At 34.9% G+C, this 19,088-nt stretch overlaps 1 protein-coding gene across 3 annotated transcripts in view; it reads right to left on the bottom strand.

Annotated features, from left to right (window-relative positions):
- The window catches only part of LOC127178158 (DENN domain-containing protein 4B), a 30,582-nt gene extending 17,948 nt beyond the window's left edge, over positions 1-12,634 (bottom strand). Inside the window, exons 1-12 of one of the 3 annotated variants that reach the window (XM_051130850.1) lie at positions 12,477-12,634; positions 10,589-10,903; positions 10,237-10,489; positions 8,740-8,809; positions 8,492-8,661; positions 7,060-7,301; positions 5,128-5,194; positions 3,284-3,342; positions 3,061-3,205; positions 1,121-1,296; positions 766-866; positions 467-682 (exon numbers count right to left, since the gene is read on the bottom strand). In XM_051130850.1, coding sequence (XP_050986807.1) covers positions 467-682; positions 766-866; positions 1,121-1,296; positions 3,061-3,205; positions 3,284-3,342; positions 5,128-5,194; positions 7,060-7,301; positions 8,492-8,661; positions 8,740-8,809; positions 10,237-10,489; positions 10,589-10,884 — 1,795 coding nt within the window. In that variant the 5' untranslated portion in view covers positions 10,885-10,903; positions 12,477-12,634. The remainder of the gene's footprint in view (positions 1-466; positions 683-765; positions 867-1,120; positions 1,297-3,060; positions 3,206-3,283; positions 3,343-5,127; positions 5,195-7,059; positions 7,302-8,491; positions 8,662-8,739; positions 8,810-10,236; positions 10,490-10,588; positions 10,904-12,476) is intronic. The other 2 variants (XM_051130852.1, XM_051130851.1) reach the window with 2 other exon arrangements.
- Positions 12,635-19,088: the final 6,454 nt, after the last annotated feature.

Genomic DNA, 19,088 nt, shown 5'->3' with positions numbered 1-19,088 from the left:
GATAAATGTGACTCTGGAGCACAAAACCAGTGTTAAGTATCACGGGTATATTTGTAGCAATAGCCAACAATTTTGTATGGGTCAAAATTATAGATTTTAATTTCAAAAATTAAAAAATTATTGTGATATTAAGTAAAGATCATGTTCCATGAAGATATTTTTTTACATTTCTTACTGTAAATTTATCAAAGCATAATTTTTGATTAGTAATATGCATTGCTAAGAACTTCATCTGGACAACTTTAAAGGTGATTTTCTCAATATTTTGATTTTTTGCACCCTCAGATTCCAGATTTTCAATAGTTGTATCTCGACCAAATATTGTCCTGTCCTAACAAATCATTATTTATTCAGCTTTCAGGTGCATATTCAAAATCAACCCTCACGACTGGTTTTGTTGTCCAGGGTCACATATTATTTGTGTGTGTGTGTGTGTAAAGGAGCAGTAATGTTGTGTTGTACTGACCCTGCAGGTTGAAGAGCGAGCTGCAGTCTGTGGTTCTGTCGGACGGCGCCTGTGTGATGGGCAGCAGGAAGGATCTGTATCCTCTCAGCAAACAGCTCATGAAGCGCAGGAACGCCTCCTGGATCTCCAGCTCCAGCAGCTTCTGACGGCCGTAGATCAGATCGTAGTCCGTCAGCAGGAACTCCAGCGTGGCCTCCTCCTGACCCGGCGTATAGACTGGGAGAGAGAGACGCGTGAGGACAGGAAGTGACATCATCATCAGTGTGTGTTTGTGTGTGCGTGAGACGTCAGATGCTCACTCTTCTCCAGAGTTTTGTGCAGGTTGGTCAGGGAGTTCAGCAGGATCTTCCCATGTTTTCTCGGCAAAGACCTCCAGGACAGAGGCTTCTTATCTTCAGACCTGGCAAAAATATTTTTAGTGTTTCTGTGTGAACATCTGTTAAACTGTAATTTATTCCTGTGATGCGCAGCTGAATTTTCAGCATCATTACTCCAGTCTTCAGTGTCACATGATCCTTCAGAAATCATTCTAATATGCTGATCTGAACAAACATTTCTGATCATTAGCAATGACACATTCTATTTTTCAGGATTCACAGATGAGCAGGAAGTTGATTATAAACGTCTTTCGTGGCAGGTGACAGGAAGACTCACTGGAAAATGGTGTTGGTGTCCAGATCCACACACACCACGTCAGACGGCGGGTCGTACAGGTCGAAGTAGCTGGAGTGGACGCCCACGATGAAGGGCATGGGCGCGCACAGCACGTCTGCCATCCGCAGCGGACACAGCGGGATATACGGGCAGGGCCAGCGCAGAGGAAACGCCATCTGACGCAGGAAACCACCACAAGAGACAGGAAGACAGGAAATCACACCGACAGCGCATCAAAACTGATGAACTCACACTGGTGCTCGGTCTGATGGCAGATATGGTTACAGCAAACAGACTAGACGTATGACACTATTATTTGAGCAGATGATCTCAATAGCGATCGATAAGCTCAAAGTTACACATTTCCAGGTGTTTTCAGATCATCAGTGCTTTTTACATACTTTTATGTATTTGCAGTGAAATGTCTGATTTTATTTTGTCTGTTAGATCAGTGATTCAGAGCCAGGAGCCTCAAGACGAATTAAAATCCTTTAAAATAAGACAAAACAAGTTTAAAACATATTTAAAAAAAATCTAAAATGTAATTTTAATATATTTCTATTTTAATTATTTTGTTTAATTTTAACTATGACTGATTTTATTTTTATATTGTTTATTTTATTTTATTTTTTCTATTAGATCAGTGATTCTGAACCAGGAACCTCAAGATGAATTAAAATAATTTAAAGTAACACAAAACAAGTTTAAATCGTTTTTAAAAAATTGAAAATGAAATTTGAATATATTCCTATTTTAATTAATTTTGAATTTTTTTTTAGCTTAATTTGAATTAAGACTGATGACTGACTGCCTTTTTTATTTTATTTCTTATATTTTTTATTTTATTTTTATTTTTGTTTTTCTATTAAATCAGTGATTCTGAACCAGGAGTGTCAAGATGAATTAAAATCATTTAAAATAACACAAGACAAGTAAAAACATTAAAAAAATATCTAAATTTAATTTGAATATATTCCTATTTGGAGTAATTTTGAACTATTTTAGTTTAATTGTAATTATCACTGATGACTGATTTTATTTTTATTTATTTTGTTTATATATTATTTATTTACTTATTTTTATTTTTCTATTAAATCAGTGATGCTATTTTAATTGTAATTTATTTTGGATTTTTTTTTTTGGTAAATTTTATTTTTATTATTTATTATTTAATTATTACTATTTGATAAATTATTGACTTATTAGTTTTTATTTATTTTTTTTTTTTTTTTACACATTTTTGAAAATTTGATTTCTAGACCTAAAATAATAAATACCAAAATAAACAATACTAAAAAGTCATGAAAGTTTCTTATTAATTTGCTTATTTTAATACAAAAAAAAAAAACTCTTATTTAGTAATCATGATCAACTAGATTAATTCTTAGTTTAATTTTGATGTATTTAATTTTACATTTATTTGAATAACAACTGTGTTTTTTATTTAAAACGTCATTTTTATTTTCATTTCGCTCATTTGAGTGTTTTATCATTTGCTTATTGGAAGTAAAAAATATTTTTTAAAAATCATTACTCAACTGGATGATCAACTTGGTCAAAAAGAGCACGAACTTTCAGTTCTTCAAACTTCTGAATGATTTTCCCCTGTGGACAGTCTAAGTTTCAGTAAATAAACTGCAGCTTCACAGCAGAAGCACCAGAGGAAATTACAGTTTGTCAGTAGTTTTCAGACCATCAGCACTTTTTCTGTAATGTAGAGCGAGTGTGTGAACGGTTGCCAGGTTGGGAAGATAAAGTAAACAACTAGGCAGGAAATTTAAGGCAGGATTTAAGAGAAAAGCTCTGTGCAGCCCTGAATCAACACTAAACTGACTGACGTGAATAATGACACTACTGTCTTTTAGTGTTTCATCATCGTCCTGTGAAGCGGCTGTTGTATGAAGCGCTGTAGAGATGAATGTGATTCGTGTCGGACTCACGGAGACGAGCGCTTCACTGACGGACGTCAGCACGTCGGGCCGCAGCGAGTGCAGCAGCAGCTTGTGTTCGGTCAGGACGGCCAGCAGCAGCGAACACGCGTTCTCCGGACCCAGATTCTGCAGCAGCTTCACGAAACTCGCACCACTGAGAGCAGAGCAACAGCCAATCAGAACACAGAGCACAGAAGCAGCAGCCAATCAGATCATCGGCGCTAAAACTCACCTGAGCGGCAGCGGAGACGACACGGGCTGACACAGCAGCAGGTTATCATACGGAGACAGCTGAGGACACACAAACACACAGTTAATACACACACACATAACACACACACACACACACACACACACACACAGACTAGGGCTGGGCAACCCAGCCAAAAATCTCAGTATGTTAATCAACACACGTCTCAGCATGTAGGTATCTGCAGTGAAATGACTGATCTTATTTTTATCAGATCAGTGATTCTCAACCAACAACCTCAAGATGAGTTTAAATGATTTAAAATAGGAGAAAACAAGCTTAACACTTCAAATAAATAAATAAACAAACTGATTCTATTCTTATTTTAATTTATATTCATTTTTAATTAATTCTTTCATTTTAAATGTACTTTCAGAACTGTGATTTTTATGTAAACCTTGACATTCTGTAAACCTATGATTTGAAGACCTAAAATAATAAATACAAAAATAAAAAATAAATAAAAATCCATGGGAGTTTTTAATTTGTATATAAAAATATTTTATAAATCATTATCTAGTACTCATGATCAGCTGGATTAAAACACGGAAAAATCAAAATCTTGATTTTTGTTTAAACCTTGATGTTTTTAAAAATGTAGTTTGTGGATCTAAAATAATAAAAATCTAAATAAACAAAATATTAACAAGTCAATTCATTTTCTTGCTAATGCTTATTCCAAGTAAAAAATATTTTAGAATTTTTTTTATCCACTAATTATGATCAACTAAATTAAAACATTAAAAAATATCAAAATGTTTTCCTATTTTAATTCTTGGTTTTAATTAATTTTTAATTAACTCTTAGTTTAATTTCGTTTTTTTTAATTTTTAAATTTACAACAGCTGAACATTTTATTTAGACCTTGATGTTTTTAAAAATGTAGTTTGTAGATCTAAAATAATAAAAATCAAAATAAACAAAATATTAAAAAGTCAATGGATTTTCTTGCTAATTTGCTTATTTTAACTAAATATCTTTTTTTTTTAATTGTATCCACTAATCATGATCAACTGAATTAAAACATAACAAAATATCAAAATGTTATACTATTTTAATTCTCGGTTTTAATTTATTTTTAATTAACTCTTAGTTTTGATTTAGTTAATTTTTCAATTATTATCACAACAACTAAAATAAAAATATTTAGACCTTGATGTTTTTAAAGGCCTTTTGTAGTCCTAAAATAATATATATCAAAATAAAAGCAAAATTAATTTGCTTATGTACATTCAAAAATGTTGAAAGCAAGAAGCCAAAAAAAAAAAAACTTTAAGATTTTTAGATTGTTAATTTTTTTTTTTTCTAAAACACTGAGTACTGATGCAAATGAATCACTGAACTGAACACTCTGAAAGAAATGATTCACAGAACTGACCTGAATCTCCTCACCAGGAGGTGAAATGTGCATTAATATCAATACTGTATTGAACAACATTTAACATATTGTAGATAAATGGATACATTGCCCAGCTCACACACACACACACACACACACACACCGTTCTGAGTTCATTTCGCATTGATTTCTGCTTCCACCTCATGCTTTGATTTCCCACCAGCACCAGATTAACCCGTAATCAATCGATCACTCAATCAGTTTGATATCAAACACTACACTATTGATTGAGGTGATTTGCTCTGGATGTCTACGGTACAGTCAGAGAGGAGGATGATGATGTGTTTCATCACCCCGTTACCCACGTGTCTCTACAGCGGCACGGCGGCCGGCGCCTGCGGGGGAAGCGTCAGGGTTTAATGACACATCGAGCTCATGCTGAGACACTGTGAGACTCATCTGAGATCAAACACCGCCGTGGGCTCACCTGAACCAGGATACGGGGACGCTGAGCAGACGGGAACGGGACGTTGTGCATGAAGCTCGAGATGTGCCTGCGGACACACGGACAGATCGCAGTTAACACGAGCCAATGCGGCTCTTCACGAGTGAGAACATACTGACATCACCAGAAGAAAATCTTCAACATGAGAATTTACTGCACACGAGACGTCATCATCAGTATATAATGACTTCAGTTCATTCCTGCTCTTACTGCACATTACACAGATTTTACAATTCGATTCAATTCGTCTCAGTGTACACATATTTTTTCAAGGAAAAATGTCTCTCAAATAATGCTGTAAACTACAATAAACCCCACGCAGTCACTGCATTACTATATTAATCAAACATTTAAATTACAAGGCAGTTTTTATATAAAAAAAATACTTTTTTACATTTTTTAAATTTATATTAAAAATGTATAATATTTATACATTTATATAATTAGAATTATATAATTATTTATATCAATAAGTTTTATTTTGAAGAAAAAATATTTCAATTCAATATAATTAATTCAACAACATAAAAACAAGTTTTGCCTTTTTTCATTCAATATTCTTGCAAATATGACACATTACAGTGACTTTAAATTAAGAAAATACATTCCTACAGTTATAGTTCAGCTAAAAACTGCCAAAAATTCTGTCATCATTGACTCGTTCTAAACCTGTATGACTTTATTTCTTTAGTGAAACACAAAAGAAGATATTTTACAGGTCAGCGACAAAATAATGCCACAGAATAAAAAATAACAAAGTAATTGTGACTTTTTTTCCTGCAGTTATGAGGATAAAGTCAGAATTGTCAGATATAAACCCGGAACTGTGAATAAAAATGTAAGACTTAATAATAAGTTGCAACTGACATTTTTGAGCGTTTCAGTCAATTCAACTGTGTACAAATGCATTTCTTTAATTATTATTCTGTACGTTGAAATAATTCAACACAATGAATTTTGTGATTGTAAAGCTGAATGTTGATCAGCCAGTTGATTAATGTTAACAATATATATATTTTTAAATATTTTTTACTTCCAGTAAGCAAATAATGCAAAAAATGCAAAAAAAAAACCTTCTGACTTTGAGATTTTACTTATTTTAGTATTTAATATTTTGAATTTAGAAATCACATTTTTTTAAATGTCAACAAACGAACACTAGTACACAAAAGAAGGTATTTTTAGAAATGTCTCTCCTGCCATAAAAAAGGGAAATTGCAACTTTTTTTGTTAAACGTGACTTTGTTTTTTGCAGTACTGAAAAAAAAATCAGAAATGTGAGATATCAACACTGAATTGAGAGACATAAACTCAAAATTCTGACTTTTTTCTCTGAATTCTGCATATTCTCACAATTGTTTTTATTTGTTTCCACCACAGAAAAAAGAATAAAAGAGTTGATTGTGAGATGCAGAATTCAGAGGAAAAGTTAGAATTTTGAGTTTATGTATAACACTCAATTCAGTGTTGACATTTCTGACTTTGTTCAGGACTGCAAAAAAAGTCATGTTTAAAGATAAAAAGTTGCAATTACCTTTTTTATTTTTTTATTTAATGGCAGGAGAGACATTTCTGAAAAAAAAAAAAACATCTTTTGTGTACTACTGTTCATTTGTTGACATTTTTTCATTTTCTAATTTTCTAATATTCATCATTCATTGTGTTGAATTATTTTAACCTACAGACACTCAAGTGTTAATAAATAAAAAACGCAATGGAATTGAAATGGCTAAAATGGTCAAAAAGGTGAATTATGCAAAGCATCATTTCAACACTGATGTCACGTATATTCAGAATGTTTACTGTTAGAAGTCAAACGCAGTAAAAATCTAGTTCATGCAGTTTTCACTAAATTAACAAGTCTCAACAAATAAAAATGCAGTCATACAGGTTTGATCATTCCTGTTTACTCACTTCTCCAGCGCCAGCACATGCGGTCCAGAGATGGAGTATCTGTAGATGAAGGTGAGGAACTTCTGGAAGACGCTGAAGAAGGGCCAGTGCGAGAGGACGCAGATGCTCTTCTTGACCTGGACGCTGCGGTTGGTGATGGGCCGCCGGTCCACGACGCTCAGCAGACCCAGACGCACACACTGACGCTCGGACAGAGACTCGCGCGGGTACGCCTCGTAGAACTGGATAGCGGCGCCGTACACCTGAACAACACACACGAGAGCACGTCACATCACACACGCGATCATGTGACCAAATCATCAGCTACAAGCACTGATACACCGACTGAACATTCACTCATTACTGCAGTCTTCAGTGTCACATGATCCTTCAGAAATCATTCTAATATACTGATTTGCTGCTCAACAAACTTTTATGACTAGTAGCAACGTTAAAAACAGCTGTGATGCACAATACTTTGATGAAAACCATGATCGACTTTATTTTTCAGGGTTCACAGGTGAATAGAAAGTTCAAAAGGACAGCATTTATTTCAAATAGAAATCTTTTGCAACCTTAGAGTTGACGTCAAAAGTTTACATACAACCTGCAGAATCTGCAAAATGTTAATTTTACCAAAATAAGAGGGATCATACAACATGCATGTTATTGTTTATTTAGTACTGACCTGAATAAGATACTTCACATAAAAGACATTTACATACTGTCCACAAGAGAAAATAATAGCTGAATTTATAAAAATGACCCTGAGGGACTCATATGCAACTATTACAGAAGGTTCAAACACTCACTGATGCTTCAGAAGGAAAAACGATGCATTAAGAGCTGAGGGTGAAAACTAGGTGTGAAATAGTTGTGTTTGAGTCTCTCAGTTGTCCTCAGTGTGAAAAGATGAATCTCAAAATCATACAGTCATTGTTGGAAAGGGTTCATATACACAAAAATGCTGAAAAAACACAGAATTTGTGGGAGCTGAAGGATTTTTCTGAAGAACAGCAGCAGTTTAACTGTTCAGGACAAACAATGGACTCATGAACAATCACTAAACAAATAAACAACCGTGGAAACAACACAGTGTTAAGAATCAATCAGGTTATTATATAAATTCAATTTATTTTCTCTTGTGGACTGTATGTAAACATCTTCTATTATACATCTTATTCAGGTCAGTACTAAATAAAACATAACATGCATTTTGTATGATTATTTTGGTAAAATAATAACATTTTTCAGATTCTAAAAGGTGTATGTACGTAACCTTTTGACCTCAACTGTATAAATGGTTTTATTTTCACTTTTGATCAATTGAGTGCGTCCTTCATAAATGAAAGTGTCAAGAGAATGAGAATGAACAGAATGTAATCATTAGTTGTTATTGATGTGAACGGATCTTAAACAGGTGGTTTTATGCTGAATAAGCTGTGGGACGGACCTTGTCTCCAGAGGCGCTGGTCAGGACAAATGTGGAGAAGATGGGCAGCTGGTATTTGGTGTTGAGCGGCCAACTCTCCACCGCCACACCCATCGGCAGACAGAACACCGGAACAGAGTCCGGCAGTGGAAACGACTCCAGATCCTCCTCAGGATACCGACTGATCAGACCTGAACACACACACACACACACGTGCTTACAGACTGCAGATGCACACACAGTATATAGTGTGTGTGTGTGAGACTCACCTGCCTCATACACCAGAGCATTTGCTTTTGCCACTGAACGCTTGTAGCAGAGGTACAGCGCTGGACCCCACTGAACACACACACACACACAATACACAAGCAATCAAAACCAACAGAAAGGAAACCGAGAGTTAGAGAAACAGACAAATAAAGCAGAAGAGGAAGTTCACAACTGTTGGTGTTTTCTGAAGTGTGTATCAAGAGGAAGGAGAAGCAGATGTGAACATAATTACAAGCTCAGCGCTCGTTTACCACACTGAGACACATTTAAACCCACTGCGTACTGACACACACTAGTGTGCAGACGACTGGGGTCGGTGAGATTCGTAATGTTTATGAAAGAAGTCTCTTCTGCTCACCAAAGCTGCATTTATTTGATCAAAAATACAGTCAAATACACTTAAAATAAATGTTTTCTATGTGAATACACTATAAAATAAAGCATTTATTTCTGTGATCAAAGCTAAATAATCAGCATCATTACAATGTATTATAATTTTACATATTCTAATTGTTTTGCTAGCATTTTTTTGTTGCTATTTTATTTTGCTAGTCTATTTCATGTTATCAAATATACAGTAAATACAGTTTAAAAAAGTAAAATATTATACAATATTTTTATTATTATACAATTTACAATTTTCAGCAACATTACTTGTCATTTTTTATGTTAATTCTTTTTCATTTTAATTTAATGTATTCCTATGGTTTTGCTAGCATTTTTTTGCAATTTATTTAGTTTTTAATTATTTTAATTTTATTTACTTTCGTTTTATTCTGCCTATTTTTTTATCAAAAATATACAGTAAATACAGTTTAAAAATGTAAAATATTATTACAATTTAAAATTGCTGTTCAAATGTAATTGATTGCTGTGATCAAAGCTGAATTTTTTAATAATTATTACTTGTCACTTTTTATTTTAATTTTTTCATTTTAATTTACCTTCATTTATTCTTATTGTTAGCATTTTTTTGCTAATTTATTTTGTTTTTAGTTATTTTTATTTTATTTTATGTTATCAAATATACAGTAAATACAGTTTAAAAATGTTAAATATTATTACAATTTAAAACAGCTGTTTTCTATGTGAATATCTGTTAAACTGTAATTTATTTCTGTGAATTTTCAGCATCATTACTCCAGTCTTCAGTGTCACATGATCCTTCAGAAATCATTCTATATCTAATATTCTGATTTACTGCTCAACAAACATGTATGATTATTAGCAATGTTAAAAACAGTTGTGCTGCACAATATTTTTGTGCAAACCATCATACATGTTATTTTTCAGGATTCAATGATGAATAAGAAGTTCAAAAGAACAGCATTTACTTGAAACAGAAAACTTGTAACTTTAAATATGTCTTTACTGGCACTTTTGATCTATTTAATGCATCCTTAATGAACAAAAAACAAAGCAAACAGTGCTTAATCAATAAAGATGAGAGAAACACTCAATCATCTGAGTGAATCAGTGACTCAGTGAATCATCACCATTCCAGTGTTGAGGTTCTTGTCCACTCTGCAGTAGGTGTGCGGCGCCGTCTCGCCCTTGCTGGGCATCAGCAGCGAGATCTCGGTGACGCCCAGCGTGTTCAGCGCCTGCGAGTCCGGCGCTCTGCGGAACATCAGGAAGGTGCGGTGGGTCGCGGGGCCGCCGGAGCTCAGACTGGCCGAACGGCTGTACGGGGTCGTCTCGATCACCTGCCACCCTGGCCTGACCGGATCCTTGCCCTCATACAGAACACTGACGCAAACACACGGCATATTATTGCAGATACAGAGTGAGCACTGGCATTCACGTCATTTTATGTCAGTATCTGATGTCCTGTTGTAAAGGTCTCACCCGAGCTCCTCGATGGGCGGTTTGTCGTGTCCTCTCCGGTAGCACAGGAACATGTGCGGGTTGTTCAGCAGGCCGGCGCTCAGCTCCGCCGGATGGCCTCCTTGCGTTTTCTCGATGCAGGTGAATCCCTCCGGGACGTCCTCCCCGAGGCCGCGGGCGATCACGGCCAGATCGGTGACGGGCTGCACGGCTCGAACGCCCCTCTGCTGACCCTCCTCGTCCAGCGGAGACGAGTCGCCCGTCAGACCCGCCACCACGAAATAATCCACCAGCTGAGGACATCGCTCTTCCGTCATCACGCCGGTCTAAACGCCACTGACACACACACACACACGAGAAACACAAACACTGTGACGTCACACCTCCAAACTTTTTTACAATATTAGCCATTTATTAATCTGTTAAAACTGTAACAATAACAGTGCCAAATGATATGCTTTTTTTTCTCAAACTCGGTTTTGTTTTAATTTTTCTTGTTTCAAATGGTTCAAATAAATTGTAATTTAACAAAATCAATTGAATTTGTAAATCTTTAAGAATTTAACAATTTATTACAGTTTTAACAATAATGGTGCCAATTCTGTGTTTTCAGTTTCAATTGTTTCTGGATTCCATTTTAATGGTTTAATGGTTTAATTCAGTTCAATTCATTCAAAGATCATTTTTTATTATTATTAATTTTTTTTTTTTTTTTTTTACAAATTTAACAATAATAGTGCCGTAAGTGTTTTTTACTAATTCCCAAATTCTGTTTTCTGTCTAACTTGTTTCTGGATTCAATTTTAATCATTTTAATTCCATTTTAACAACCAAAAAGAAAGATTAAACTATTAAATTCATTTACATTTCCCAATTGAATCATTTATTAAGGTTTTAACAACAATAGTGACATCTCATGACAAGAAGTGCATTTCCTGTACAAGTACATTTTAACAATAAAAAAGCATGTCTAATTTATAAAACAACTATTTAATTGATTAACATTTTCACAACAACGGTGCCTTGCAAAATATGTTTTATTATTATTTTTTATAATTCTGTATTGTCTCTTTTAATTTTTTCAGTAAAATGTATTAGAATGTAGAGTCAAATAAATTCATTAAACTTTAACCATTTATTCACTTGTTAAAATTGTAACAATAACAGTGGCAAATCAAATGTGTTTTATTTTCTCCCAAAATCTGTGTTTTACATTCAAATTTTTTTGGATTATGTTTTAATAGTTTAATTAAATTTGAATAATAAAAATAGAAGTTTAAATCTTAAACAATTTAGTTACTTTCTTTTTTTACAATTATATCAGTAATAGTCAATAGCAATAAGAAATCAGTGTTTTTTCTTACCCAAATTCTTTGTTTTCTGTTGAATTTTTTTCTGGATTCCATTTTGATAGGTTTGTTCAATTTTAATAACCAAAAGGAATGATTAAACAATTAAATACATTCAACATTTCTTATTTAATCATTCATAACAGCACCCCATGAAACAGATTCTATGTTTTATGATTTAACACAAATGCATAACAATTTAATTAAAATGAGGTTTATTTTTTAGATTAAAACATTAATTAAAAAATTATATTCGCACACACTCATCCGTATCCGCATTTGATTCAGTGCACGGTTGTACTTTTGATTCATTCATCCAAAATCAAGTGACATTTCATGAAAGGAAGTGCACCGTCAGCGCGTTTCCTGCTCATCACTCACACATACATCAGTCTGATACGTCTCCAGATGAGGTCAAAGGTCAGCGCGCAGGTGACGGGTGATGACAGACTCACTGCATCCGTCACACTCACACACTCACATCTACAAACACAGTTGTCGCCATAGCGACCGCCTCAGGACCGGACGTCCCGTACTGGAAAGTGAGCAGGTTGACTCACCGCTAGAGCGTTAGACGAGACCGAACCACATCAGGTCGGATCAGTCCGGTTCTGATGAACGTCCGTTATCAGATCAGATCACGAACGAATGGCGGTCAGCGACGAGACGAGCGGAACACCAGCCTGATCTACGGTTAAAGGCAAGGAACAAGGAAGGAAGGAAGAGAACGAACACTCACTTTCTCATCAAACGCACGAGCAGCAGCGATCGCTTACAGCGCACGTGCAGGAAACCATCAGAGGAAATAACAGCCGTTTCACTTCACTTCCTCTCCAGCACTCACTCGTTCAGAAATCAAAGCAGAGAACACGCACCAAAAACCAGACCGATTCACGACAGATATCATACAGTACAGACCATGAAAACACACAGCGCTGTCTGTGCAACGTCTTCAACACCACAGGATTTAAAATGAGCTAAAACAGCTCAAATCAAGACATCATATTTCTTACTTTATATATATATATATATATATTATATATTATTACATAAAGTGTAACTTATTAAATACAATGATAAAAAAATAAAATAAACAGTCAATAAATTGGCAAACAATTAATCACGATTAATCACATACAAAATAAAAGTCTAATATATGTGTGTGTACTGTGTGTAATTATGTATATATAATGTATTCATGTATATATTTAAGAAATATTTACAAGTATATGTGTTTATTAATTTTGTTATAGGATTTATATTATATATAAATAAAAATATTTTGTACATAAATAACATATTACTCTTTAATATATGCATTAATTAGTGTATATATATATATATATATATATATATATATATATATATATATATGTATGTACAGTACACACACATTTATTAGGCAAAATCTTAATTTTTATTTACATACAAACTTTTATTTTTATTTAATCACGATTAATTGTTTGACAGCCCTAGTAAATAATTAATTAAAGTGTGATAATACTATTATGTTTTAAAAAGGGTATTACATTAAGATACAATTACTTTATAATACACTTTAAAAAATACAATGCTAATATTTACATTTTCATGTTTTTTCACTTTTTCATTTACATTTTACATGAATTTTCAACATTTTCAAACCCTAAATCAGTAAGCTCTTACTCTGGCAGGTTTCCGGGAAGTAAATTTATGCTCTGTTGGTTTTTGGCGCTGCTGAGTGAAGCGTGTCAGTGAATGAAAGGTTAGTTTTGCATCAAAAACGGCAGCGACAGCCTAGATTTATGCTTTCAGATTGAATGGAAATCTTAATATATGTGGGTCATTGATTTTCAACAGGCAAATTTTAAAATACAAAAAAAATAATATCTGCTGTAATTGGTCAAACAGTAAGAATGTTGTGTACACATTAATTCATATTAAAATTTAAAATTAAAGGATTTCAGTGTTTTCCCATCTCGATAAATTGGCAATAGCCTTGTCAATGTCATGTGGAGGCCATGATTTATATTAAAATTAATTCATTTTTTAGATGTTCTCAGTAGGGCTGGGCGACATGGCCAAAAAATTACCACCATCATTTTTTTCATATCATTCAATATCGATAATTATGATGATAAATGTCAAATTTTTATTTCTTTTCAAGTTTAAACACAGATTTTTGCTACAATGTGAAAGTTATTAAAACCAAACGGTTAAAAGTGGCTTTGAATTATTCTTTATGGTCAGAACATGACACTTCATGTTTTTTTTTTATTCTTCACACTTTTTCCAGTCATTTTTCCTTAACAAAATAAATATCTTAATAATAAAAAACAATTTCTTAGTTTTGCATGTTTTAATGAGTAATATTGCTTCAAATCAAGAAACAGGGTTGTGTTACCTGATAAAATTAATAATAATTAATTTGTCTCTTAGAAATACACATTTCAGATGCAGATGTAGATTTATGTTCATTATCAAAATCAGTAATATCTGTGAAAATTGTAGCAACGTCATTTTAATATGGTGAAATTTAATAATTAATTAACCATTGCTCTTCTATAGTTTCATCCATAGATGATAAATTTGGGCGAAAATTCTTCTGACTGTATCGTTGCACACAGTGTTTCTCCTGTCATTTGTGTTCTTCACTGAATTAAAGCATATTACACTGACGCTGTTTAGTAAGTTCGCGCCGTGTCGCCATTTGAACTATGATCCGAGCGGATAAACGGTCCGAGTGGCGCGTTTTGACTAGCACTCTTTTGTTCCGCCTTTGCCGCATAAACATTATATCGTACATGCCTTCTTAAATGTAGTTAGCAGACTTATTTTTCCTGTAAACTGCATAAAACATGCATTAAAAATACATATTCATATTTATATTTCAACCTCAGAAATGAATGTTTTATTTTTATTTTAATACAGTTATTCCTATTATTGGTCGCACCACATGATGAGTGGTCGCTCCAAATGACGCAAAGGCCTTATATCATTAAAAATCTATTTAAAGAGACGGTGAAAAGTGCAGCACATGACATTAACTGCAGGCATTTCTTCAGTCCCAGTTATTTCTAAACTTTGCCCGATCTTGGCTGCTTAATTGACCCTTCGCTGGGAGTTTGATTAACAGGTGATCTGACCAGTCATAACGACAAATATGCAGTTTTGTCTGACCAAAAAGACAGGAGAGTAGATTAAAGTCTATGGACTTGAACTTGAAAAATGTTGTGTATTGACATCTTTCACTGGTGAAACAAGATACCTTCTGATGTTCATTCACGTTTATTTTGTGCGATAACTAGTACAGAGAGATAATCAGAGAGATCATCAGATCATGTACCGCTTGAGCTGAGACGCTACAGCGATCTGTCAGGACGCATTAAAGAGCCACAAAACAGTATTTGTTGTTTGAATTTCTTTAAAAAAAATGTCAAAATTTGTCAGCTTTGTCATTACAGTAGAAACTGCAGAAATATCTTCAGATGTAGCTGTGATCAATGAGGCTGAGAAGCGCTGATCTACACGAGACTCTGCAGGATGACAGACGAAAGGCCTTTATCCTCCCAGAGACACTCAGAGACTGACACTCATTCAGAGCGAGACACAGTGACACACACACACTCACAGATGAGCATCATCACATGACCTTCCACATTCACACTGACGCCTATTGAGGGATCAGAAACTCATCTGTCCGCTGCGCTGAGCTCATGAGGAGGAAGCAGGACAGAGACTGATTCCTGAACAGCAGAAGAGTGTTTGATAACAGCCAGTGTGCTTATCATTGCATTCCCTGCTTATTCATATAGAAACTGTTTTTTTTTGCACTGTTGTTGACTTTTGTACTTTACTAACATGAAACGCTTGAAAGGTTTCTCTTCACAATAACTACATTCACATGCACATCAAACTAATGATAGAGCACATACTGTATAACCTACATCTGGGAAATAAACATCAGGAAACAAAACACGCATCTGCAGATCAACAATCATGTGTACAGGTTCATATTCCCAATGCTGTGCTTATACAAAAATCATATTCAGAATATGTCTGTAATCCGAATATGGAGCTGAAACAGAATCTGATGTGCATGTAAACACATAAAACACATGAGATTCTGAATCGTGAAGCGTGAGTCTTGGCCTACATGAAGTGAGCAGAACTTTATGCTGAAACCTGTTCCACATCAAACTCACTCACAGAACGTGAACTACAGTCCATCCACACACCGCCGGCAGACCGCTGACACAGAAAACAGGAAGAGAGACACTGCGGCAGGAAAGAGAAAGCGAGAGGATTGATTTATAGCGACTGAAGGACTGATGCAGGACACAGCAGAAACGAGCGCTCACTGACCCCAGAACAGTCACAAGTAAAGATCTGAGCTGGACCTTCAACCACAAACACTGAACCGCAGGTTGCAGGCCGCAGGTCGATTCACACAGTCTGGGCTGTTCACAATGAGATAACTGATGCATGCTGTAGTATACACTGTATACTGGAGACTAGTTTTAAACTAGTACTTTGTGAAGTATGCACATTTAATGTACAGTATTCACAGACATTTACTTCAAGCAAAAATGTCTGAACTTTCATCAGCCTGATTGAATAGAGATTCAGGAAAGAGATGCTAAAAATAACAGCTAGAAATGGAGGGTCTAGTCCAGTGCACTGCACTGTGGGATACAGCATCTCATGCAGTGTGCTCTGTTGTTCTGCTTCGTACAGCAGATGTAGTAGGTGGTACAGAGAACATACTGAAGAATAGCATGAGTAGGATGTGTAGAAAGAGTATAGTACATACTGAAGTATAGTATGAGTAATTTGTGCAGAGCGAGTAGTATAGTATTAGTAGTAACAGTGCAGGAGTATGCATAGTGAAAGTAGTATAATAAGTAGAATGTGTACTGGGAGTAGTTTGAGTATTATGTGTAGTATTAGTATTATAGTGTCAGTATGTGTAGTGTAAGCAGTGGGAGTAGTCCAGGTAGATTGTGTAGAATTAGTATAGCAGTATCGTCATGTGTAGTGTAAGCAGCGGGAGTAGTCTGAGTACTATGTGTAGTATTAGTATAGTAGTATCAGTATGTGTGGTGTAAGCTGTGTGAGTAGTCAGAGTATAATGTGTAGTATTAGAATAGCAGTATGAGTATGTGTAGTGCAAGCAGTGCGAGTAGTTTGAGTAGTATTAGGATTAGCGGTAGTATTACTATGTATACTATGTGTAGTGTGAGGAGTAAGCAGTATAGTATGCATTGTATGAGAAGTCTGAGTAGTATGTGTAGAATTGGTATGTATAGTGTGAGCTGTGTTTGTAGTACAGTGAGTGTTGTATGCTTAGTTAAGCAGTGTGAGAAGTATAGTGTATAGTTTGAGTAGTGTGTAGTAGGTGAATTATAGTTTGAGTAATATATGTAGTGTGAGTAGTATAGTAGTATGGGTAGTAAGTGTAGTACATGTAGTGTGAGCAGTATAGTATGCTAAGTTTGTGTAGAATGTGTAATCTGAGCAGCATGAGTATTGTGTGTAGTACAGTGTGTAAAGTTTTTGTGATGTTTACAGTGTGAGCGGTGTGAGTAGTTTTTATAGTATGTGTAGTGTGCAGGAGTATAGTGTGTACAGTATGAGTACTGTAGTGTGTAATAGTATGGTGTGAGTAGTGTGAGCACCATGAGTAGTGTGTAGTAGTAGTATAGTGTGAGTAGTGTGTGTAGTATAAGCAGTGTAGTGTGTAGTAGTATAGTGTGAGCACTGTGAGTAGTGTAGTATGTAGTAGTATAGTGTGAGCAGTGCGAGGAGTGAAGTATGTCGTAGCATAGTGTGTACAGTATGAGTGTGTAGTAGTGTAGTGTACAGTATGAGTAGTGTAGTGTGTAATAGTATAGTGTGAGTAGTGTAGTATGTAGTAGTATAGTGTGAGCAGTGCGAGGAGAGAAGTATGTATAGTATGCGTACATACACAGCGTGAGGCCACAGCACATCAACGCTGACCCTAAATGAACGCATCGGTGAGATGAACAATTTCAGTTGGGCTGAGCCGCGCGTTTCGGTGGCTGACACACAACCTCAGGTATCTTCACTAGAAAACTCCACTTCCTATTTCAGCTCATCTTTGAGCTGAGGATGCGTTTCCTGTCCGCGCTGCTTTTAGCTCTTTCTAAGCACTTTCAACACTCACTTCCTCAAACGTGTCAGCTGCACAACACAAGAGTTTCCCTCATTCATCTCAGTTCATCTTCATCTGCGTGGAATATCGTGCATTGTGTTATTAATGCCGCCAGACGCTCGAGCTGGAGTTATAGAATGATTACAGACACACCCTAACACTACTGCTGCTGCTGTTGGCACACTTATTTAAGTCAGTACTGAGATCACGATTATTTAACACCAGTACTCATTTACTTTGGAAACATCACACGCCTACTGAATTTTAAAAAGCTGCTCTTTTTTCAGTGCATTTGAACTTTATAACACAGCTCTTACGAAAGTAAAGCATGATAAATGTCACTGAAAAAAGTGCACTTGCAAAAAAAAAATAGAAAAAAAGCACTGCAGTAATTTTAATGCAATGTATTTTTAGAGTGTGCATTTTTAGAGGCTGAAATTCAACATGGTTGTATATTTATGTTGTGAATATTTCAACTGAAAAATTTCACACACAATTTCATTATTAAAAAAATATTAATTTATATTCAATTTAAAGAGTCCATTTCCAAAACATTAAGTCAAAATTAAATAAATCAATTACATACATACATACATTTTTTGCTGAATTTATATGCAGGCATCACTGTCTAATTATCATTCATTCTTAAACCATAACTGAAAGTAAAATTCAATTAACAGCCCAGCACAACTTCAGACAACACTTGATTCACTATATAACCCCAGACCAGATCAAGTGTGTTATTGATTAACTGACTGTGTTTTATTCCTTTGATCTGAGACCTGCTGGAGGTCGGAGGTCAGAGGTCAGGGCAGCAAAAGAGTCAAGATGCCAGTACAGAATGATCTTGGGTTTGGCACCTGAGAACAGTACAAAAAAAATACCATAGTACTACCATGATTATGTGTACATATTGACCGATTTTCTGATAGCTAATGATATATATTATTATATCAATAAATGTGACCCTGGAGAACAAAACCAGTCTTAAGTATCACAGGTATATTTGTAGCAATTG

The sequence above is a fragment of the Labeo rohita genome, chromosome 16 (genome assembly GCF_022985175.1).
Source record: "Labeo rohita strain BAU-BD-2019 chromosome 16, IGBB_LRoh.1.0, whole genome shotgun sequence".
Classification (NCBI taxonomy): domain Eukaryota; kingdom Metazoa; phylum Chordata; class Actinopteri; order Cypriniformes; family Cyprinidae; genus Labeo; species Labeo rohita.
Note: the sequence above shows the minus strand (reverse complement) of the source record. Positions and strands in the feature narration are given on the sequence as shown.